Source organism: Equus caballus, chromosome 7 (assembly GCF_041296265.1).
Source record: "Equus caballus isolate H_3958 breed thoroughbred chromosome 7, TB-T2T, whole genome shotgun sequence".
Taxonomy (NCBI): Eukaryota; Metazoa; Chordata; class Mammalia; order Perissodactyla; family Equidae; genus Equus; species Equus caballus.
In genome coordinates this window covers 88,540,072-88,563,379 of record NC_091690.1, presented here as the reverse complement: position 1 = coordinate 88,563,379, position 23,308 = coordinate 88,540,072, and the positions used below count along the sequence as shown (strand labels likewise).

Here is a 23,308-nt window from a genome sequence, read left to right as displayed (position 1 = left end):
CCCCAGCTCTAACCCTGCGCTTTGACCAGGTGTCTCTGCAGCTCCAGATCATGTCGGGGTGAGTCACAGTCCAGGGCTTCAGGGAGATTGCAGTCTGACCTGCAGGATTTAGTTGAAGCGCTGAGTCGTAGATCTTAGAACTGAGTGACGTCCTGAAATCTTCTAGTCCTTTCTGGCACATGAGATACTGTTATTACAGTTAACAGATAAAATACCTGAGACCCAGAGAGAGTTTAAGTGACTAACCCAGGGTCACTCGGCTCATCTTTGGACCCTAGTGCCAGACTAGATTTTAGGCTGTAAATGTACTTTATCTTCTCCATGTAAGCCAGCTCTTTATTTGGGGAAGGCACCAACTCTGTGAATTTCTCTCTGCAAATAAAACAATTTGGGACTCCTTTTGCGGGAGTAGTATGCCTCGTCAGTGTAAGGAAGGAAAGGCAGCCTAAAAGAAGCGACCTCCTCCCAGGCAGGTGATGTCTGGTGGGTAGGCAGACATCCTCTGTCCCTTGTTCCCCAGATTGCTCATGGGGTCAGTGTGTGGGACACTTTGTCCTACATGCCTCTTGTTCATGAATCCTTGTAGGCCCTCATGTACAAAAGGACGTTTTTGTTTGTTTCTAAAGTGGTTTCTCAGTCCCTCAGGATCATCAAGCACTAATTCCTCATTTCTGCCTTTTCCACCTCAAACTAAAAGAGTAAACTGTGTTCTTTCTGCATTTGCTACTCTCCTCCGCCCTCCCCACCTCCCAGCTATCCTGCAGTTCTCCAGTGTTCTGTTCTCCTAATTACCCAGGCTTGGAGTCCTCCACGACCCAGCTGGATAAGAGTCCTCCAGCCATTTGGTCTGTCAGCACTCACCAACCCTGTCACTGGTGTCACATGCCTTGGAAATCCAGCCATTCCTGTCTGCTCCCTTGTGGCTGCCACCAGCCACAGTGAGGTGTTTGTGCCTCTTCCCTGGACCACTACAGCAGCCTCTTAGTCATCTCCTGGTCCTTCGTCCTTCGTCCATCATGCAGAGGTAGACTCTAAACACTGCTACACTTTTGAGTTTTAAAACCTCCTGAAGCTATCAAACCAAACTTTCCAGCTCTTTCATAGTCTATCCCTCCCTCCCCAGAATGAGTTGTTCATGCCAATCAGACTGGGCTACTCATGTCTCCTACATATTTAGTGATTCTTTGCTCATTTTTTCCATGAAATGAAAAAATATAATAACATTTCTTTGCAAACTATAAAGCATGTGAGGTTTTGTTTGATCAACAAGTACTCTGCTGTGTGAAAGGGAAGAATGGGGTTTTGGATTTGGTGACACTACCTACTGTATGCTGATAATTTACATATATTATCTTATTTAACCTTCTTGATAGTCCCATGAGTTAGATTGAGTTATGTTCATATTGCAGATGTGGAAACTGAGGCCCTAAGAAAAAAGCACGTTCTCTTCTGCTACACTGTGGACCTGGTGCTAGGGGTAGAGTGGTGGGTAGGAACTAAAAAATGTCGAGGCTGGCAGGAGGGATACGGCGTGCACATAAACAGCTGTCATGGAGGAAAATGTCCATTGTCCTGAGAATTGTAGATATGGTGCTATGGAAATTCTGAGGATGGTGAAATTTCTTCTAGCTGGGGGATTAGAGAAGACTTCATAGAGAAGGTAGATTTCCACTGAGTGTGAAGGATGGGCAGTATTTTGACAGAAGGAACTAGGAGGCCAGAACAGGAAAAGAGGGACTAGCATAGACAGGCACAGAGAAGGAAATGGGCTTGGTATCACCAGAGATCATCAGTGAGTTGTCCAGTTGGTTGGAACACAGGGTTCTTGTGGAGGAGGACATAGTGGAATATAAGGCTGCAAAGGTGAGCTGTAGCCTGTTCATAGATGGACTTAAATGTCTGGTTAAAAGATTCATGGTCTGTTCTGTAAGCACAGAGGAGCCGTTAACAGGTTTTGAGCAGGGGTGTTGCTAGACACAGCTGAGATTTAGAAAGGTTACCTTGGGCACCCAATGAATTGGAGAGAAGGGGAAACACCAGAGAGAGGAAATAGTTAGATGCTATTGCAATTGTCCAGTACAGATGTTCTGAGGGCCTGAAATAGCATAGTGGCAATGAGGATGGAGAAGAGAGGCAACAAGAGAGCAGAACCAGGGAGGCTGAATTACAGAACTTGGTGACTGGTTGGACTTGGGGAAAGAGAGGAGGGCTCAGATGATTCCGGGTTAACTGAGAGAATGGTGATGGCAGCACCTGAGAGAAGGAGGAGGGTCAGAAGGGAAAACAGATTTGGGGGTGGGAAAGAGTAGGGTGGTGTAGATGGTTTGTTCTGTTTTGTGCAGGTGGAATTTTAGGTGCTGGTGAATTGCCCCTTTCACATCTGTACTCAATGCTCTCTACCACTACTGCCACCATTCCTGATCCCCTCTGTCCTTCTCTTTATTAAGCAGACTTTTGGCTGCCTTTTATAGTTCAGCTGAGTGAAGCCCTCAAGAGAACCTTGTTTATGTTTGAATTTCTGATGTATCCTCCTTTCCACTCAGTTTTTCCTGAGTCCTATCTCCCCAGCATGTGCCCCATACACATACTTATACCTGGTATGTGTGGGATGAGCACCTGGTGATTATCATCAATGTGATCACAACAGTAGTTCATGTTTGCATGAATGTTCATAGTTGACAAAGCACTTAGAATGGTCATTTCCCTGCCACTCCTCCCAGGAGGGTCACTGAACCATTGACTCAACAAGCTGAGGAGGTTATTAGGGAATAAATGGTAGATTTTAGTTTAATAATAAATACAGTTGAAGACAGCACATATCAGGAAAGTTAGGATGATTTTTAGCTACTATAAGAAGGTAGACTCTGTTAGAAACAGTGGTCAAATTTAAAAATATATTCCAGGTGATCTCAAGACTGAGACTGATGTTTTATGTGTATTAAGAATAAAGACTTAGCATTGTACTTAGCAAATAGCTCCTACCTCCAGAAGTGTTGGATTATATTATTACTGGTGGAAATTTTGAAACTGTAAAAGGAAAAAAACCATTTTTTCGGATAGGATCAATATTTTGATTAATATGGAAATATATACAATGCTTTTAAAGTACCCTTTAGAGGTCTAAAATGACTGTTAGTTGATGAATATAAAAATGTTTTGTTTGCTCATAAAATTATCACAGCTGACACATTTAGAGAGAATTAAATTTAGAAAATTTTAGAAGGCTGTTTTACTCTTCTAGTTTTTTTTAATGAAAGATAAGAGAGGTCTTGGGGAAATAAGATTGCTTCCCCCCACCTCTCAACAACTTCCCACTTCGCCTTTTGTTTCTCTGGGCCGTTGGATCGCCAATGGACAAAGGGGCAAGCAAGTGTCTACTCCAGCATATAAGTGTCTAGTCTGTCCAAGGTGCTGAATACAGGTAATTGAATTCAATCCTCACAATAGTCCTGTGAAGTTATTGCTGTAATTCTTGCCGTGCACCTGAGGAAATTGAGGCTTAGGAAGTCTTAGTGACTTGGCCAAGTTCACAGAACGAATAGGTGATAGGACCAGAAGTTAAACTCTCACCTGGACTCTTGCAGTAGCTCCTTGACAGTCTGTGATTATCTCAAGCTCCAGCTCTCTTCCCCGTGCCATGCAGCCTTCCTGCTGCACGTGGCAGGGGGTGACAGCTTATGTTTACAGCTTCACATTGGAGCTGCTAGAACAAGTAATTCATTCAAAAATATTTGACTTCTGTTTTGCTTTAAGGCAGGGCCAAATTCTTGAGTACCTCAGTCACCATAGCTGCCTGTTACTTATTTAAAATACTTTAAAAAGTAGTGTTAAATTATTGTGAATACTCAACCCTCCCAGTATGGCCTTTCCATAAATAGGACATATTGTTAAAAAGAGTTTGACAAGAGAAATCTACGTAGCATAGCTTTTTGAAATTTTCCTACTCCCCTTTGGAATGTGTGTTAGGGTTTCAAATTATGCTTTTGATAGAACGTTTACTCATATTAGGGGCTAATGGGGCCCTGAGTCTTGTTGGAGTGGCAGAGAAAGAGGTGAATGTGCAGTGGTGTGTTTTCTGAGTGGGCCTCCCCAGCTCCAGTGCTCGGTTGAGGGCACAGGTGGAGGCAGAATAGTAAGGCAGGAAGGGGATGGGCCACTCAACATACCGCCCAACCCAGCCTTTCTATCACTATAAATTAGATTTGTTTTTCCTGGAGTTTAATATTTCTGGCATCATGCACTATGTACTTTTTTTGTGTCTGGCTTCTTTCATTCGGCACAATGTTTTTGAGATTCATCTGTGTTGTTACATGTATCAGTAGACTGTACCTTTTTAATTGATGAGCAGTATTCCATTATACGGTTGTACCACAGTTTGTTTATCCGTTTATCCATTGTATTAGTTTTCTCTTGCAGCCTAACACATTCCCATAAACTTAGTGGCTTAAAACACCATCTCTTTCTTAGCTCCTAGTTCTATAGGTCAGAAGACTGGGTGGGCTCAGCTGGGTTTCCTACTTAGGATTTCACAAAGCCAAAATCAAGATGTCAGATGGGCTGGATTCTTATCTGGAGACTGTAGAGAAGAATCTGCTTCTAAGCTCATTCAGCTTGTTGGCAGTTGCTTGTGGTTATAGGACTGAGGTCCCCTTTCATTGCTGGTGGTTGGCCCGAAGTTGCTCTCAGCAGTTAAATGCTGTTCTCCAGTCTTCACCCATGGCGCCTCCATCTTTAAAACAAGTAGTGTTGCCTCAGATCTCTCTTGTGCTTTGATTCTTTCTGAATTGTCCTTCTACCATCGGCCAAAGAAAACTCTGCTTCTGAAGGGTTCCTAAGATTAGTTAGGCCCGTCTAGAGATAACCTTTCCATTTTTGACAGACTTTCATTTTACAATGGTCTTTCTGATATTAAGCTGTACTTTGTCATTTTGAGCATTTCCAGCCATTGATCCGCATTCTGCCATCTCCTTCTGCAACTTGATTCCTCTTCTCTCTGTCTTGTGGCCCTTGTACCATTCAGGTTTTCTCTTCTCCAGATAGAAAACACTCATTTTTTCCCGCTTTATTTTTGACGTGACATGTTGTAGGATACCATTAAATGTACTCTCTGGAATCATACATAATTAGATTTAAATTCAGCTGTGCCACCTGCTAACTGTGGTATTGGACAAGTTAACTTCTCTGAGCCTTGGTTTCCTTATCTTTGTATCACTTATAGGATTAATTCACAGATGAAGTGAGCTAATGCATACAAAGCTCTTAAGTACCTTCCCTGTCACATTATATACATCCAATATGTTAGCCACTATTGTTATTGCAGTGTTGCTATTCTTTCCCCATTTCGTTCTTTTTCTTCTCGATGTGATCTGTTTTGTCAACGACCCTAATAAAATGTACTGCCCGAATTATACAAGTGCTTTCAAGAAGTTTGTGGTCCTTTTATTCAGTAATTCTACTTTAGAAAATTTATCCCAAGGAAATAATCAGAGATGTAGGCAAAGATTTTTGTTGAAGAGTGTTCATCACAACACAATTTATAATGGCAAAATATTGAAAGCAATCTAGGTACCAAAAAGTAGGGAAATAATGAAATTAGGGCATATTCCTATGATACTATAAAGCCATAAAAATCACATTTTCAATGAAAGTAATGACACAGGGAACATAACATTATGTTAAGTGCAAAAGTCGTGATTGAAAACGGAGTATATAGCATGACCCCAACTGTGTTTCTGAAATTATGTATGTTTTATTCACATTTGATAGGGAAAAGGAAGGAAATATACTATGTGTTAACAGTAGGCAGTGGGATTATAGGTGTTTTTTATTTTCCTTGTTATATTTTTTTGCAATAATTGTATCTTTTATCATTTGAAAAAGATAAACTTTGTTTAAACATTGTTTTGTACGTGGAGCCCAGAACAGTACCTGATAATCCACAGCTTTGTCTTGAACCAGAAAACTTGCAGAGTCACATCAGTAGATCAAGAAGTTACCTCTGCTGATCACTCAGCCAGGAACCTGACTAGAGGCAGTGGGATGCCAGCAGGCGGCCCCTGGGGCTGGGACAGCAGCACTTGGTAGACTGTTGACCTGTGGGGCTATGCCTAGGAAGGAACTCTGTCAGGCTGGCGCACATGGCACCGGTCAGTTGCAGCAGATACAGTTGTCATTCTTAGTGCTGTGTTCATTGTTACACTGCACACCACGCTTGTTATTAGAAGCTTTGATCTCTCTGTCACATCTTATCTGCATTCTTGACTTTTTAATCTCAGAAAGAATAAAGTCTTAGGTTCTAGCCCTCTAGATTTTGTTTTGTTTTGTTCTAATTCAAAAAGTAAAAGTGATCCTTAGTGTGAGGGGCTCCAGAGTACCGGAGGGCCTGTTGGTCAGGGGCCATGTTCAGGTACTCCTGCCCCAGGCCTGGCAGTGGCCAGCCAAGCTCTGCTGTTGTAGCTACAGCAAAGGCAAAGATTCTTGGGCCTTGAACACAAATGGCTCAAAGTCAGCCCATCAGCTTGTTGTTGTTGTTATAGTTGTTGGGGATAGAATTGAGTTATGAGGGGGCTGTGCAGTCTCCTAAACACTAAGGGTCCACTTTCTAACTGTTCCCAGCCTAGGGCATCACCCCACAGCTTTTCCTCAGGCCTTGTGGGATCCACCCATCATGTCTTGGGAGGCCAGTCTGTTTATCCACTGACTCAAATTCCAAACATCCAAAGGATGATCTAGTCTCCGAATTCAACCATTACTTACAGAGCTCAAAGCATTTACAAGTCCCTGGTAAGGAGCTGAGGGAATTCAGAGATAAATTCAGTGTCATTCACCTAGCATTTCCTGAGTACCTACTCTGTGTCAGGCTCTGAGCCAAGAGCTCTGGGAGGTACACACATGAGTGACTTCAACAAACATCTGATTAAGACCTACTATGTGCAAGGCACTGAGTAAGGAGGTTAATGAGACAGTCCTCATGCTTAAGAAAGTTGTAATCTGTATAATCTGGGAAGAGACAGACATGAGAACACTTAATAATAAGTGGAATAAGTGCTATTTCTATAGCAGGGCCCAGAGGAGGGAGCAATTACTTCTGAAGTGGCCTGCCACTTACTAGCTGTGTGCTTTTAGTTAAGGCATTTAACCACTCTATTCCTCAGTTCATCTATTAAATGAACATATAATGAGTTAATTCACATCAAGTGCCTAGAATCATTCTAGAGATTTAGTAGTCAATAAATGTCTGCAGTCCTTTTCCTTCTCCTCTTCTCCACTCTCCCTCCCTCCCAAGGATGAGTGAAGGTTACTCTGAACCGAGGGGACACCATGAGCCAGGCAAGATGAGGAGTGGGGTGGTGGGATGCTGTATAGGGGTCCAATGAGGCTGGAATGCAAGTATTTGTGGATAATTCTACTAGGGAAGGAAGAGAACCACACTAGGTCCAGACCATGGAGAATCTTCGATACCAGACAAAGGAGTGTGGGCTTGGGCAACAGGGAACAAAATAATCCACGTGTACTTTAGGAAGAGCATTGTGGCAGAGCAGGAGAAACTGGGGAGGAGAGGGACACTGAGGAAGCCGCTGCAGAATTCCAGGCAAGAACTAAAGCCAGAACTAAGACTCAGACCATTTCTCTGACTCCGTCACTGTGGCGGAGGCTGAAGAAGAGATTTAGTTCTCTCTTTTGTAGGCCTGTAGGTTCCTGGCTGAAGGAACATTGGTTTGAGTGGCAGTTTGTTCCATGGAGCCCATAAGTTTTAATATTCAGAGATTATGTTTAGTCTTCTGACCTCAAGGCTGGTGCACCCATACCTCCCTGCCGCTTAGCTGCACACATTGCCTTGTGCATGAATTGAGCATACACACCTGACTTTCTGCACATGGACACGGGTGGCTTGCACAGAGCTGGGCTGCTGTGGAAGCTGCTGAAATCTGAAATAGCCTCATTGCAGGGAAGCCTTTATGAGGAGAGGCCCAGCATTTAAAATCACAACGATGAAAATTACCTTATTATTGGTCTCATATAAAGACATTTTCCAGAGGCCTAATATTATAAAAAGAGTTGGAATATCAAGGGAGATGAAATAATGTTTATTGAATGACTTCAGAGAACAGGAGCTGTGTTGGCTTCTTTGGCATACTTGATCTCACTGAATCTTCACAAACCTGTGAGGCAAGTATTACTACACCCATTTTACAATGAAGAAACAAAGGCTCAGAAAGGGTAGTCCTCAAGCCCAAGGTCAGAGGACTTAACAAATGTCAGACTTTGGACCAGGCTCTTAATCTCTGTGAGCCTCAAGTTTCTCATCTGTCTTCAATACATTTACTTACTTGCTCAGTTCCCCTGTTTGAAACCAATCCAGGGCACTCCAGTCCTGCTGGCTACCTTCCTCGCACAGGATCCGATTCCCCAACAGGGCCACACTGTCCAGCTCTGATCCCCCACTGGGCTGTTGCTGCCCCTGCTTAGCCACTTTCTTCCTGTGGGCTCCCACCCTCCACTCCCCTGCTTGGCCACCTTCCTCACTTAGGCTTTTGGACTGAATTCCTCAGGAAGGCAGGCAGGCTGTACTTTTTACTTTGTAAAGCTTTTTTTCTTTTTTGTTTGTTTTGGTTGAAATAGAACTTAAATACAGTAAAATGTGCAAATCTTACGTTCAACTCAGTGAGTTTTTATATTTGTATACAACTATGTAATCCCAAATTAAGCACCCCAGCAAGCAAGCCTCCCTCATGTGTCTCCTCAAATGTACCCCCCAACAGATAACCACTACTCTACACTTTCACCTCAGATTGGCTTTGCTTGTTTAAATTTGTTTTTTTTTTATTTTGAAATAATTTGAAATGTATGGAAGAGCTGCAAGAATGATATAAAGACCTCTCCAAATCCTTTACCCAGGCACAGCATGTGTTCACATTTACCACATTTGTGTACACTTGTGCCTTCTTTCTTTCTGAAAATTTAACGTTGGTAGAATACTGTTATCTAATCTACAGAGCATCTGCATATTCCTCCACTTGACTCAATGATATCTTTTATGGCAGTTGTTCACTTTGATCGAGGATCCAATCCAGGATCGTATGTTGCATTTAGTTGTCATGTCTTTTTGCTTCCTTTGATCTGGAGTAGCTTTTCTTTATCTTTTATGACATTGATATTTCTTAAGTGTACAGGACAGTTATTTTATATAACAGCCCTCAATTTGGTTTTATCTGATTTCTCCTCATGATTAGATTCACTTAGGCACTTTTGGCAGGAATACTAAATAAGTGATTTTGTATTTTTAATGCTGCGCACGAAGAGCACCTGATGTCAGTTTGTTCCATTATTAGTGATGTAACTTAGATCACTTGGGTAAGGTGGCATCTCCCTCCTTTCTCTGCTGTAAAGTTACCATTTCTTCTTTGTAATTAAGAAGTAATCTGTGAATAGATACTTTCAGAATGTGTAAATGTCCTGTTCCTCTTCAGATTTTTGCCCAGTAGTTTTAACATCCATTAATGATTCTTGCTTGCAATAACTATTACTACTGCAAAATTATTTTCTTGCCCAATTATTCCTTTTATGTTTATTATTTTTGACATCGTACTATAAGAGCTTTCCCTGCTCCCCTATTTTTTATTATTCAGTGTGTATTTATGATATTTTATTTTATTCAATGAGTTATAATCTACTACTGTCATTATTCTTTTGATGCTCAAATTCTTCATGAGTTAGCCAATGGGAGACCCTTCAGGTCGGCTCCTGTATCCTTTTGACACGTCCTTGTCATTCTTTGATTACACTTCCTGGTGCAGATAGATGTTCCAGGCTCAAATTGTTCTTTCCTCATCACAACCCGGGAATCAGCCATTTCTCCAAAGAGCTCTTATTCCTCTTAGTAGAATAGTATTTAAAGGCCAAGATTGGTGGGGCTGGCCCCGTGGCCGAGTGGTTAAGTTCGCGCGCTCCGCTGCAGGCGACCCAGTGTTTCGTTGGTTTGAATCCTGGGCGCGGACATGGCACTGCTCATCAAAACCACGCTGAGGCAGCGTCCCACATACCACAACTAGAAGGACCCACAACAAAGAATATACAACTACGTAGTGGGGGCTTTGGGGAGAAAAAATAAAATAAAATAAAAAATCTTTAAAGGCCAAGATTGGTATATCAAGTGAATTCATTGCTGCTGGGGTATCATTGCTTCTATGCAATTTCATATTGGTTTAACTCAATTTATGTGTGTGTGTGTGTATGTATGTATAAAACTGTGAGTTCACACTGATGCCTCTAATTCTAATCCAGCGTCCATAGGGTTCCTCATTGCCATCCCTCATTCCATATTTGTGTTTCCTTCATCTGCAGTGAAAACTCTGGCTCCCAGCAACATTAATATATTTTCTCATTTTCACAGTCCTACAACACACAAAACACTTTCAGAGTTGATACATGCACACTACTATGAAAAAAAAAAAGAATCTGCTAAGTAGAGTTAGAGATTTATTTACAGCTCTGTTTGTTCTTAAACATAAGTTATTTAGTGAAAGTACTGTGTTTAAAAGTTACTAGGATTGGTTCTTTTTTTCCCCCTTTAGAGCAGTTATGTTATTTATTTGAAATAAGTTTTGCCTGTTTTTGAGCTTCGTGTAAATAGAGTCATGCAATATTTGCTCTTCTGTGTCTGATTTCTTCTGTTCACCTTTATTCTTGAAGATTTATCCATGTTGTGAATAACAGTAGGGTTTTTCTTTCCCCATTGTTATAAAGTATTCTGAGTATACCACACTTAATCCACTCTAATAATGATGAATATTTGGGTAATTTTATATTTTTATTTATTATGACTAAAGCTGCTATGAACATTTTTGAACACATGTTTTGATGGAAGTAAGGTATCATTTATTTTGGGGACTTGGGTCTCGTGGCATATATGTGTATATATGTATATGTGTACGTGTGTGTGTGTGTGTGTGTATGTATGTTTAGCTTTACTAGATACTGCCAAACAGTTTTTCAAGGGAGTTATTGAATTTTCTTTCCTGCCAGCAATGTAAGAGAGTCCCAGTTATTCCACATCCTCACCAGCACTTCGTATTGGCCGTCTTTTTTCATTGCAGCCTTTCTTGGCTATTAGGGCAAGGGTTAAATTTTTTTGAGAAGCATGCGGTAGGATGTTTGGCTGGCCTGAATCTATTAATTGCCTGTCTTTGAGTCTGGATGTGCAGCTCACCTGGTTCCACCTGTTCTCAGGGGTATAAGTAACTTAATGGTGTGCCTGTACTGAAATCCAGACGCATTGCTGTGGTAGGCGCTTTTAGTCTGCAAGCATCAGAGAGACTCTCGAGTTACTTTCCTATTGAAAGAAGGGCATGAGTAAGGGAAACGGGTGAAGCAAATGCCTCATAAAAGAACAACTGGAAGGTCATTTAGAACACAAGGCACTCAAACACCAAGACCTTCTTGAGCCCTCAGCAGTAAGTCTAGAACTCTCACGTCCTAGTGACTTAGCTGCTCTTCTCTCTTGTGACTGTTCCTGTTGCTTCTGACTCTTCTGCCTGTAGCTCCTCCTTATATTAACCTTTCTTGTGTCTGTGTCTTCCAGCTACTGCTCCAGCTACGGACTATACCAGAGAACTCACTCCCTACAACCCTTTTCAGGCAGAATTTTCACATTAAGCCACCTCATAGGCTGTGGCCAGTCTGTGCAGTAGACCACTTTGGGACAAGTGTCCATCCATAGTCCAATTAGGTGTGGCCACAGGAAGCAGGAGCACATAGTATCAACATGGCAGTTTAAGAGAAAGGAATTCTCTTAGAAGGGCACTATGGGAAAAGCACGCATATTAAGTGCCTGACTAGTTTCATTGTATGTTATATCCTAATTGTTGTATATACTATATTCTAATTCAGTAGACATTTCTCAAGCCCTCTCCTTATGTGCCAATAGAATAACTGTGTTGCAAAAGGAAATGAACATAATGAACCTATGCCAGTCCTGATGCTTACAGTTTCCTTTTATATGTTCCCAAATTATATGTTTTATATGTTTTGGAAATGTATCTGCAGAACAGGGTCAAGCTCAAAGAGAATTTTATTCTATAGATGTTGGTGTGGGGGGTGCTGACAAAAGAGTTTGGGACGTATGAGATATGCCTGTTGTTATTAGCCCATTTTAAAGATGAGGGAGCTGAAGGTCAGAGAGGCCCAAAGTCACATGACCAGGAAGTGGCACGGCCAGGACTCAAACCTAGGTCCTCTGGTTCCATAACCAGAGCTCTTTCGACTACATCACATTGACTGGGGTGACGTGCCCTACACCCATGCCCAAGTTATTAACAGTACAAAGAAGACTCGATAAAAGCAAACTGTAGCCGAAACAAGTGGTAGGATTGGAGAGACAGCAGATCTCCTTGGGGTTAAGATGATCTGGGAGGTTCCTCAAGGCAGTGGGTTTTGAACTGGGCCTTGTAGGGTTGGTAGATTTTAGAATGGTATGGAGAAAGGAAAATTGTGCCAATAAAGGTACAAAAATGGGGAAACAGATTTTCCAGGGACAGAGAAGGGACTCGTGTTGCTGGCTTTGTGGGTTTAGGTAGGAAAAGAGTGAGAGATCAAGTGTGGTAGGAGGTTAGGAGGCTTTGAGACTATGACAACTTAATTCTTTTTTTAAAAAAGCAGATCATGACATGATGGAGAGAAGAAAGCTTGAAGTCGTTTAGGTGACCCTTAAAGGAGTCCAGGCTGGAGTGAAAAGGACTGAACCTAAGATGGTAGCAGCTGGAAATCAAGACATAGATATGAGAGTCTTTGAGAAGGCAGAATTAACAGGATGGAGACAGAGTAGGAGGGAGATAAAGAGTCAGTAGAGATCTGTCTGTCACTTGAGAGTTTGAGCATTAGTGACTGAGGCAGTCTGGTCCCAGTGTCGGAAGAGGAGGGGCAGTATATGCAGTGGTTAAGCTTACAGGCTTTCCGTCAAGGCCTGCCTGGGTGTATAGCCCAGTCTGACCTGGGACTACTGATTTAACTCCTCTAATGTGTTTGCTGACCTGTTGAGTTGGGTGACAGATTCCCACTTCTCAGAGTAGCTGTGAGCATGCGAGGCTTTGCAGGTAAAGTGAAATTCTATAATGTCACATGGCTGGCGTGCAGGCACTTACCAAATTTTAGCTCTCTTCCTCCCCACCCCAGCCTCTCCATTTGAGGAGATAGTTGAACCTAGTTTAAGGCTCATTTTCTGAGGTATATAATGTTCTTTGACAAAAAGGTATTGGCTTTACAATGGAGAATGGGTTCTTCCACCCTGGACTTTGACGTGGAGGACAAATGGAGCCTCTGGGCCTGGAGGTCTCACTTTTGATCTCCTTTGACACCTAGGCTTCAGTCAAAAATTCAAGCCCTCACACAGGGAGTTAAAGGTATCCTTCTAAGGCTAGCTGCTTCCAGAAGCAAGCAACTGTGCTGCCTCTCTGCACTCACCATGGGCTCCATTTGGGGCTATTTCGGAAGCTAGGGGTAAAACTCTGTTGGCTGACTGCAGTTTGCCTGTAAAACGTGCCAGCCTCCCTGCCCTGCTTGTCTAAGAGGTTTGGACGTCTGGTTGTCTCCCCAGAGTTCTACACACGTGGCAACTGGGTTTGGGCAGAGTTCTAGCAAAGGCTGCCCCGAGGCGCCCATTCCCTTCCCTGTTTACCCTGGGCTGGTAGGAGCGCGCCATTCTGGAGCTGCGCCCAACAGCTTCTCCTCCTGGGGTGGCCATGCCTACCAAGGACTCTGTGAGGCCTGGAGCCCAGGCTTCAAATCCCTCCTCCTTCACAGGGACGACCGCCCAGCCCCCGGCCATCAGGTGTCTCTGAGGGAGCATGTGCCTCGTTGCCATAGTATCTGCCAGTGCCCAGGCCCATTGGCTTGGGCAGGAACCAATCAGCAGCCCTGCAGACTCCGTGCTGTGGCAGGATGGTCCCAGGGCTGCCAGCCGCTCTTGGAAGATGAGGGCGGTCCCTGGCCTGTGGTGGGACTGGCCTCAATCGGCTTCCTCTCCATGGCATCTCAGGGCTTCTTCCCCTGAGTCCTGCTCGCACCCTGCCCCACTCTGTTTTCTCGCCCTAATTTCCCCCGATTCAGAGTTGAACAGACTGGTGGACTTCCCTGTGAAGTGATAGCTTCCATGGGGAGGGCAGAGGACAAAGCTTTGTTGCCATTTTACAGCCGTTTCCCCCAAGAAAAAGCCCTGGAGCAGCTTCTTGATCTGTCCAGAAGTGGTGGCTCCTAGGCCCAGGAAGATGTCGTTTGAGCTGTGTTTAAGTACAGGGCCCTTCCGGCGTATGAGATCCCTTGATAATTGACACAGGGTTGCCAGATGTAAGGAAATGGGTGGGCAGTTTGTTTCCATCCTATATATAAAAGAAAGGATTAAACCAGTTGGGAGGACATAAAGGTTGACTCTAATGTTCAAAGAATCCTGCACCTCCACCAGCTCCAAGACACTGGGCAAGTTACCTTCCCTCTCTGAACCCCAGTTGCCTCATTTGTAAGGCTGTTATAACAAAAAAAATCTATCTCTTAGGTTTTATAAATGAAATAATACAGGCAAAGCGTTTAGCCAGGTGCCAGGTGGTAAGTGCTCACTGGGGCCAGTCAGCTGTTTTTAGAAATGGTACAGTGTACTGCTGAGAACTATAGGGTTCACAGTCAACATTTGGCAATATTTTCATGTTAATCTAATTTTGCTTACTCATTTAGTTATTCATTCATTTAACCCATTAATACATTCAGCATATATTCACTGGGCATCTACTACCAATCACTTCTTGCCGTAGCTCATGCTCATCCAGCTGTATTTCGTGGGGTCCAGCTCCCAGAGAATCCCTATGCAGCTCCCTTCATAAGAACTGATGGAGTCGAGGCTGGCAGGACGGTTGCTGGGAGATCTTGTCCCTGTGGCAGCTGGGGGTTTGGAAATTGTTTTCTGCAGCTTGGCCTCCTCAGGCTAAGATGCCTGAACAGAGCAGAGCCTTCTGGTGTTCGAGCAGCACTGAGTCAGGACAGCTTTCCACGGCCACCTCTGTTTCCCACCCCTCACCCTTGGGGAGATATACCCCTCTTCTCTTGAAGGCTCCAGCCAACAAGCTGGAACCTGCTTTCTCTGTAGTTGGACTGTATCGTCTAGCACTGGCCTCTGTAGCTGGTTCACTGTGCTTTCTGGACTAGAGTTTCTGGAACAATCCTACTGTGCTTTTGATACCCCCATAATCTCTGCTCTCCATTCCTGTAGTGCTGTTCCCTTCCTGCCCTCATTGTGCATCTCAGTGCCTGTCTCCAGTGGGGCTGGAGTGGCCACCCCATTACTCGCATTTGTTTTGGGATCATCCAACTTCTCTGGACCCCTTATCTTTGTACTCTCCCCTCCCCCCACCCCCACTTCATGCCCTGCACCTGAGCTGTGTGGCACAGACCTTACTGGGCAGGTACTCTGCTAGATGTCTGAGGGCCAGAGGTGCCTAACACATGGACAGTTCATGAATAGACATCTCATATGTGATCAAGGCCATGATGCATAATGCTGTAGGAGTAGCCAGGGAGTAGCAACTGCCTCTGCCTGGAGAAGTCAGGGCTGGCTTTACCGGAAGGTGCTATCTGAGTAATCTTGAAGAATTTAGCTAGGTAGACAGTGGGAGAAAGGGAATTCCAGTCAAAGAGAATAGCATGCATAAAGGCCTGAAATCACATGATGTTCTTAGAGAGAATGTAATGTGGTGTGAATGGAAGGAACAAGGGGACTATATTATTTGGGGTTGAGGGTCCATGAGTAGCTAGGGAGGAAATGAAGCCAGAGAGGTAACCAGGGGCCTACTCATAAGGGCCTTGTGAGCCATACAATGTAATTTAGACTTTGCCCTCCCAACGCTGGCAGCCTGGGAAGGGTTTTATACGGGGGCATGACGTGGTCAGATTGTGTTTAAGAAAGGGGAGATGCGTGGCTGTGAGGAGATGGGCTTTCTCATTTGTCCTCTAGCAAATCTGTAAGGCAGATGGGATGGATACTGTTACCTACTTTTTAGACCTGAGAACACTGTTGCCCAAGAGGTTAAATACCTTGCCAAAGGTCTCAGAGCCAGAAAGCAGAGGACCTGCGACTCACCTGGCTTCTTGGCTCTGAATCTCTTTCTCCCAGGCACACTGCCATTGTTTACAGAGTCTTCTAGAAAGCTGTCTGAAGCTGGGTAGTGGGTTGATGCTGACAGGAGCAATATGAAGGAAATGGTCATTGATAGAATCTTGTTGAAAGACTGTAGAATTGGGATTTTGTGGCCTGTGGTGTTCGGTCTCCTGAGCGCTATGCCAATGCACAGACAGCAAGAAGCAGTGGGGAGCTTTGAGCTTCAAGCTCTGTAATGCCTTGACAAAATCCATCCATCACTGTCTTCCTCATTAATTCAGAGCAGCATCTGCTGCCTGGTACTGGCATTTGTCAGTGGCTTGTTGCTGTAAGCTCCTGGTCCTCAAGGTTGGTCAGCTCTGCAGGCCACAGCCCCAGGGTGAGCCCTGGCAGTCAGAGGCAGGTCCTTTTTCTGTCTGCATTTTGTAAAATGAAAGAACTTTATTTTTGAAAAACAAAGGTAACATGATCTAGCAGAACAGAACATGAGTTTGGTGATCAGGCAGACCTGGGTTTTCATTGTGCTGCTGCCACGTAGCTATCTGTGAAAGTTATTCAACTTGTATGAGCCTCGGTTTCCTTATCTCTACAATCAGCAAAGGCAAACCTACCTGAAAAAATTATTGTGATGACTAGAATGTGAGAATGTCTAAAGTGGCTTGGCATGGCGCCTGGCACCTATGAGTCCTCAGTGCATGGTGGCTTTAATTCCTGTTCCTATTAATGCCACGACCACCACTACTGCTGCCACCATAGTTAAAGAATATTTGAAAAATAGAGAATAGAAGAAAAAATATCTTATGCTGTATGTATGGCCCTGGGTGAGGCATGGTGGGACTCAGATAAATCAGATACAGAGCCTGCCTCAAAGGAGCTCAGAGACTAGACAACCTAGAAATACTTACTGGGTTAGAATATGCAGGTGCTTCTTTGCCAGACACTGTCAGGTGGTCTACCGAAGTGTAGGTGGTCTTCCCTGTGGAGTCTGGGACCTGGGAAACACCACTTTTACAAAGGAAAAATCCTCGGAAGCCTTGCTGCCCCTTCTCACCTGCATGTGTGTTAAACTGGCCTCCAGTGCTCAAATGCCTTCTGAGCCTGTTACCTCGACTGTCAGGGGCCTGTGCTGATCACCTTTGAATATCACTTCTGGGAAAGAGTGAGGCGCTGTAGCATCAAGGAAGGAGTTGTGTGAGAATGAGAGTGCCTCTAATCTTAGTTTTGACACACCAAGGCAAATTACTTCCTCTTCCCAAGCCTCAGTTTTTCTCCTCGTGATGTGCAAAGATTGGACCAGGTGATCTTCAGGGCCTCTCAGCACTGACATTCCAGGAGTACCTGAAGTCTTCCTCTTCCAGGAGCTGAAGTGAGCATCCTGTTAAGGGTCACAGGATGCTTCTCCTCAGTCTAGAGGCCCTTTTAATTAGTGCCTGGGGAACCGTTTACACTTTCATGTTCCCAGTCACTTCCTCTTGGTAGCAGCTGGGACGTGCCGAGACTGAAAGGCAAGAAGTGTCTCTGACTGGGTGGAAACACTGGGTTCAGAGCCCCAAATGGTTGTCTTCTATGTATTAGGTCTTCATTCTTCTATGTACTTTGTTCTTTCATTCTCTCTTTCATTTAGCAGATGTTAACTGAGTCCTAGGCCTTGTACAATCCATCTGTGCAATCCAGAGATGAACAAGACTCAGCCCTGTTCTCAAGACACGTGCAGTCTAGTGGGAAGACAGAAAAATGTAAAAGGCAACATGATAGTTGCTGTATTGGGGGTGTGTGTAAATTGTGTAGGGAAAGGAGTGCTTGAGTCTGCCTAGAAGCAAGAGCAAAGCAATATCAGGGGACACTTTGAGATTTTAAGGATGAGTACAAGTTTTCTAGGTAGGCAGTCAAGGAGAGGGCATTCTAGCAGAGGAACAGCCTGTGCAAATGCCCAGAGGTGTGAGAGAATGTGTCGTGTTCAGAGAACTGCAGATAGTTTGTGTGGCTGGAAGGTGAAAGGGAGAGTGAGCAGATGCAGAAAAGTCAAGCATTTCTCCTCAGACAAGTCTGTTTCCATTGAATTATTTGTTCAGTTTATCAGTCCGGATGAGAGTGATGGTCTTCTTAGTTCAGTTTTCAAAAACTATCTTTTGTGTTGCATTATATTTCCATAGATTTCCATTATAGTTTTTTATGATAGCACATGCTCATTATAGAAAGTTTGAAAAATAGAAAAAAGAAGAAGGAAGCAAAGATTTTTAAAAATCACTGATGGTCTCACTTCCTAAAGACAAATACTTTAACATCTTGATGTGTTTCTACTGAGTGTTTTCTTCACTCTTTATGTAGTTGTGAGTGTAATGTAATTGTAGTCTTAACTTTTGTATATGGTGCCCTCTTCTTCTTCCTCAAATTTGCTAAAAATGGATGTTAGTGTCATTGAAAAACAACTATGACCATAAAATATACTGGCTTAAATATCTATACATTTTCCTTCTCAAATATAACTTTTTTTTTCTTTTTGCAGGTCTCTTGTGGCTCAGAGCATAATCTGGCAGTGATTGGTAAGTAATTAGTGTCCTGATAACCTTGTTTGTTCTGAAACTCATGTGGCAGAATTGGAGAAGACTCTTGGTTAACCAAAGGCCAGGGTGCGTGTGTGTGTGTTGGGGGAGATTCTGGGAAATGGAAGTTCTTGGCTGGCCAAGGCTTTACTAGAAGTCCGCTTTCCAAAAATGCCAGTCCACATCATGGAGCATCTTTGTAAGGTGCCTGAACTGGCCTTCCTGCCTCAAGAAGTGGCATTTGAGGATATTAAAGATCTTACAGGCTGGGAGCATCACGTGTAGGAAGCCAGACATAAAAGGGGAAGAGGGTGGGTCTGCTCCTAGTCCTTTGAATAAATCCCTTACGCCAAGTTCTTTGCTCTTGGTTGGCTCTTTCTTTGGAAATATGGGGCTCTGCTCACTGCCTTGTATTTCATGGTACTCAGGAACTCCCAGTTGAAGCCAAGCCTTTGATTAATTGAGGTTACCTGTTAGTTGACTCTGGATAACCAAGGTTCACTGTCTTTATAATCAGGCCTATGAGTACTTGCTTCGAGAAACCTTCTCATTACTTCCACAGGTAGACTCATCTCCATCTCACAGTCCATTGAAGAGACAACAAGTAGGACCTGACAACCTGAGTTTAGTACAGGCTTCCACTTCCCAGCTGTGTGCACTTGGACACGGTGCTTAGCCCCTTGGTGCCTCGTTTCCTCATCTGTAAAATGGGGAGGGCAGTAGCGCCCACCTCCCAGGCTTGGTGTGAGGCTTAGAGGCGTTAGTGCACGTGGAGCACCGAGAACAGTACTTAGCTCCTAGTAAGAGGTTTAGAGGCGTTAGTTTTTATTATCTGATATCATTAGTTCAAATAATTGCCCTCCTCTGGTGTTAAAACAGAAAACCGGGGTTCCCTCCCACTCTGATATGTTAGGACTCTGTTATGAGCCCATTTCTACCTGTCAGGTGTCGGTGATTTCTCTTCCTGCTGCTTCTCTCCCAGCCTCTCACTCTCAGTTTCTGAAGGGCAAGGGCTCTATGTATTCCTTTTGTTTCCTGCCTGTTTGCAGCACCCAGAGCTGCCTGGCACTCAGTAGAGACTCAAGCATGGTTTTCTGAATTGAGCTAGACTGGCTGTCCTGCCTGGGGTGGCAGCAGTTTGAAGCACCACTTTGCAGGCCCGAATGTGATATGCAAGGAGGCAGAACCAAGGACAGCAGAGGAGGTAGGCTGCCAGCCAGCAGAGGGGGTGGGGAGGAAAAGGGGCCGGAGTCAGAGAAGGAGGGAGAAAATGTAACAGCAAAGCTGCATGCTTTGCAACAGTTCTAGATACTTTATACCGGAACTGCTCAAGCCTGGGTGTAATTAAGACAAGCTAATCAAAGAATCAGAGGTGGTGCCTAGGATGTTGCTGCTGTTGCTGTCACTGGGCTGGGAGAGAGCTTGGCTCCCTCTGAGATCAGCACAAACCAAAAGATTGCAGGAATCTAAATACATGAAAGAACAAAATCCAGATGAAGGAGGGGGCCAGAGCTAGCAGGCTGGCAGGCTGAGCTAACAGAGGCAGCCTAGGGCTGTAGAAAGAGAGACTGCAGGCAGATGGCCTTGGTTCAAACTGGCTCCATCTCTGTGTGAGCTTCCATTCTTGCCCTTGTCTTTGTAGTGGGGATAATTCCACCTTGCAGGATTATTATTGTGAGGATTATGAGATTGTGAGATAATGTATGTGAAATACGTGGGATACAGGAGTGTGTGGAAAAAAAAAAATATATATATATATATATGTATATTTATAATTCTGTTTGTTTCTCGTTTCTCTTGGTCAGGGTGGGGAGGGAGAGAATCACTTGTCAGGGTAACTGTTCTAGCAAAGTAATTATTAGTTGGGAGAGGAAATGATAATGTTCTGGAAAGGTGTGTCCAGTGTCACCCAGTGAGGAGAACATCAGAAGCAGTGGGAGAGCAGGGCATGCTGGTCAACTCCTTGAGGGCAGGCCTGTCATTTCCCATTTTGTCCGTAGTGCCTGGGCCCTGGCTCACAGTCTGCTGAATGAATGGTTCCAGAGTCAGGAGTGGTGGGCCCCGTCAGAGGGCTCTGGACATGTCTGCCTGCCTGCGTGTGAGCTGGGAGCAGAGGCTCCCACTCCTGGAGAAGGGGGCCCTCAGTGGGTGCCCTGCAGGGTGCAAGCTGTGCAACAGGAAGCAACAAGAAGCCTCCTGTTAGCTCTGGCAGGAGGCCAGCAGGAGGGAGACAAGCTGGAGGAGGAGAGTTCCAACCAGCTTAACGCCTGCTTCCCACAGCCAGTTCCTCCCGCAACCCTTCCCCATTGCCCACTTTCAGTGGGGTTCCCTGCCTTCACTCTCCTTGCCCAAGAACCAGCCCCTCAGTGCCTGGTGCTGGGTCCCAAACATGATAGGCATGAAATAGTTATAAAATACACTAGAATAGAATATAAAGAAGCCAAACTTTGCTCAAGAGTAGAAGCAGCCTTAATGTGTAATGAATGTGCAACAGACAAATCATACTGGAAGGGTAGGTGGAAAAGAGATGGGTGGAAGGACATCATTCAGGACCTGCTCTGTCTTAGGATGGACACAGCTCCACAAAGTATATTTGTACCCACTTTATAGAGAAGACGACTGAGACTCCGAGGTTAAACAGGTTGCTCAGGGATACGTAGCAGTAAATGGTAGAGCTGTCTGCCTGACATCCAAGACTGCTCCTTCGACCCTCTCATATCCTAGGGGCCCAAGGCAGGATGGGTAGTGGTTAACAAGAGCACAGGCCCTGGGGTCAGATGGCCCGGATTCAAGTCCTGGTTTCTCCACGTAGCAGCTGTATAACCTTCTATAAGTGGCAAACCTTTCTGTATCTTGATCGCCTCATCTGGAATGTCATATTATTGACTTCATAGGGTTGTTATATAAAGTCCTAACAGTGCCTGGCACAGAAGAAAAGGTTCAATAAGTGTTAGCTGGTATTATTATTATGTATAAAAAGATTCAAGGAAGGAAAGAATTGTTAGGTAACTGTAAGAAGTCCTGAGGCTCAGAGTGAGAATCTCAGAAGCTGAGAAGGAAGTCTTCCCCACCCAAGATGTCAGGGTCCAGGGCAGGATGTCAGCATAGATGCAGAATGGACTTGTAAACTGATGCCTGGGGACCCCACTCTGGGGGATGTGCTAGCCCAGGATTTGTTCCAGATCAGGATTCTGCTATCCACTGTCCCAGACAGGGACTCAGGACCTGGTGTTCCAGCCTGAGGCCAGCTCCACGGCAGCCACATTTTAGGTTTCTTAGGGGATCAACATAATTCTACTCTGCTACTTCATTTGCTTCCAGGTTTCTTTTTCCCCCCTTCTTTTGCAGTTTGGTTTGGTTCTTAGTTTTCCAGTGATGTTTCTCTTGACATGTTCTTTGTCTGCTGCCAGGCATCGCCATGGCTAGACATGATGGTGAGGTGCTGCGATGTCCTGCTCTAGACAAAGAAAGAACTGCTGGAGCTGGGCATAGAGAAATTCAAGTGACAATCAGGAAGGAGAGAGCTGAGGCCATTGGCCATGGATGGCCTGGCTACTCCCTAGCTGTGAGCCTTGTACAGTCACCCTGCCTCACTGAGCTTGATTCTTCATCTGTAAAGCCAACCCACTCCTAAAGTTGTTCTTCCTAATGGCATAGGTGTGTTGGCTGCCTGCCACGTAATAGGTGCTCAGCAGGTGCTTGCTCACTTGGCAGCTTCTCTAGTTCTCATCCTTTGTTTCTTTCTTCCTTTCCACTCAGGATTTCCCTCCTCATCTGACAAAGCTGGCTGGCTGGCCGGCTGGCTGGCTCCCATTTGTGAGTGTAGACTGAGGTCAGTAGAGGTGAGATGAGAGCATGTGGCCATCGCTTGCTCAGAAGGTCCCTGCCTGCCAGAGGCAGGCTCCCCCGGCCCGGCTCTGTCTTTGGGGCCCTCACCTCCATGTCTGGCTGAATTGGCTCCAGCTGTTTTGCTTCCCCCAGGAGCAGCTTATTTTGGCTTGAATGGGTAATTTGTTTGCCTTCTCTCCTGATGTGCAGTTGTTAGCCTTCCCTTCCTGCTGAGGAAAAAGAGCTGACTGCATTTCCTCTCTCCCCGCTCCACACAGACCCTTGGAAAAGATTTTATTGGTGGTCTTTTCCTGGAGCCCTCAGGCTCACCAGACAGGCATTGTGAAAGGGTTAGATGTTTGGCAGGAAACCGTGGTGCCTCCTCTTCCTCCTCCAAGCACAGCCAGCTCTTTTACCAAATTGGGACTATAATCTATGTAAGAGTTTTTTTTCATTTCACTGATGATTTCCAATTGTTGAACCTTCGTACCTTTGTAACGTGTGTGGCAGATCATCTGACTTTGGCCTGAAACCCATCAAACAGGGTCATGTAAGAATGTAATAGAGAGAATAACTCTTTTTTGGCACTGGCTCTTCCTCTGAGAGGCAATGTCTCCACACCCCAGGGCCTCGTGGAGAGCTTAGAGGCAAGTACAAGCTCGTGTGGCCCTCTGCACAGTGTGAAAGGCAAAGCAGCAAGCGATGAGTTGGCACTGTTGTTAACCCCATTTTCTAGATGAGGGAAGCCAAGGCTTAGGCTGAGCAGTTTGCCCCACTCTGGTCAGAGTCAGGAGGAATC

At 44.7% G+C, this 23,308-nt stretch overlaps 1 protein-coding gene across 44 annotated transcripts in view; it reads left to right on the top strand.

Moving 5' to 3' along the window:
* Window positions 1-23,308, top strand: part of SERGEF (secretion regulating guanine nucleotide exchange factor) — a 229,510-nt gene that overhangs the window by 106,129 nt on the left and 100,073 nt on the right. For 27 of the 44 annotated variants that reach the window (XR_011441157.1, XR_011441162.1, XR_011441161.1 and 24 more), the window contains one exon: window positions 18,645-18,681. Coding sequence is in view for 35 of the 44 variants with exons in the window: in XM_070274927.1 (XP_070131028.1) it covers window positions 18,645-18,681 (37 nt within the window). In the remaining 9 variants the exon portion in view is untranslated. Of the gene's footprint in view, window positions 1-18,644; window positions 18,682-22,440; window positions 22,514-23,308 lie in introns of all 44 variants that reach the window. The other 17 variants (XR_011441154.1, XR_011441158.1, XM_070274924.1 and 14 more) reach the window with 3 other exon arrangements.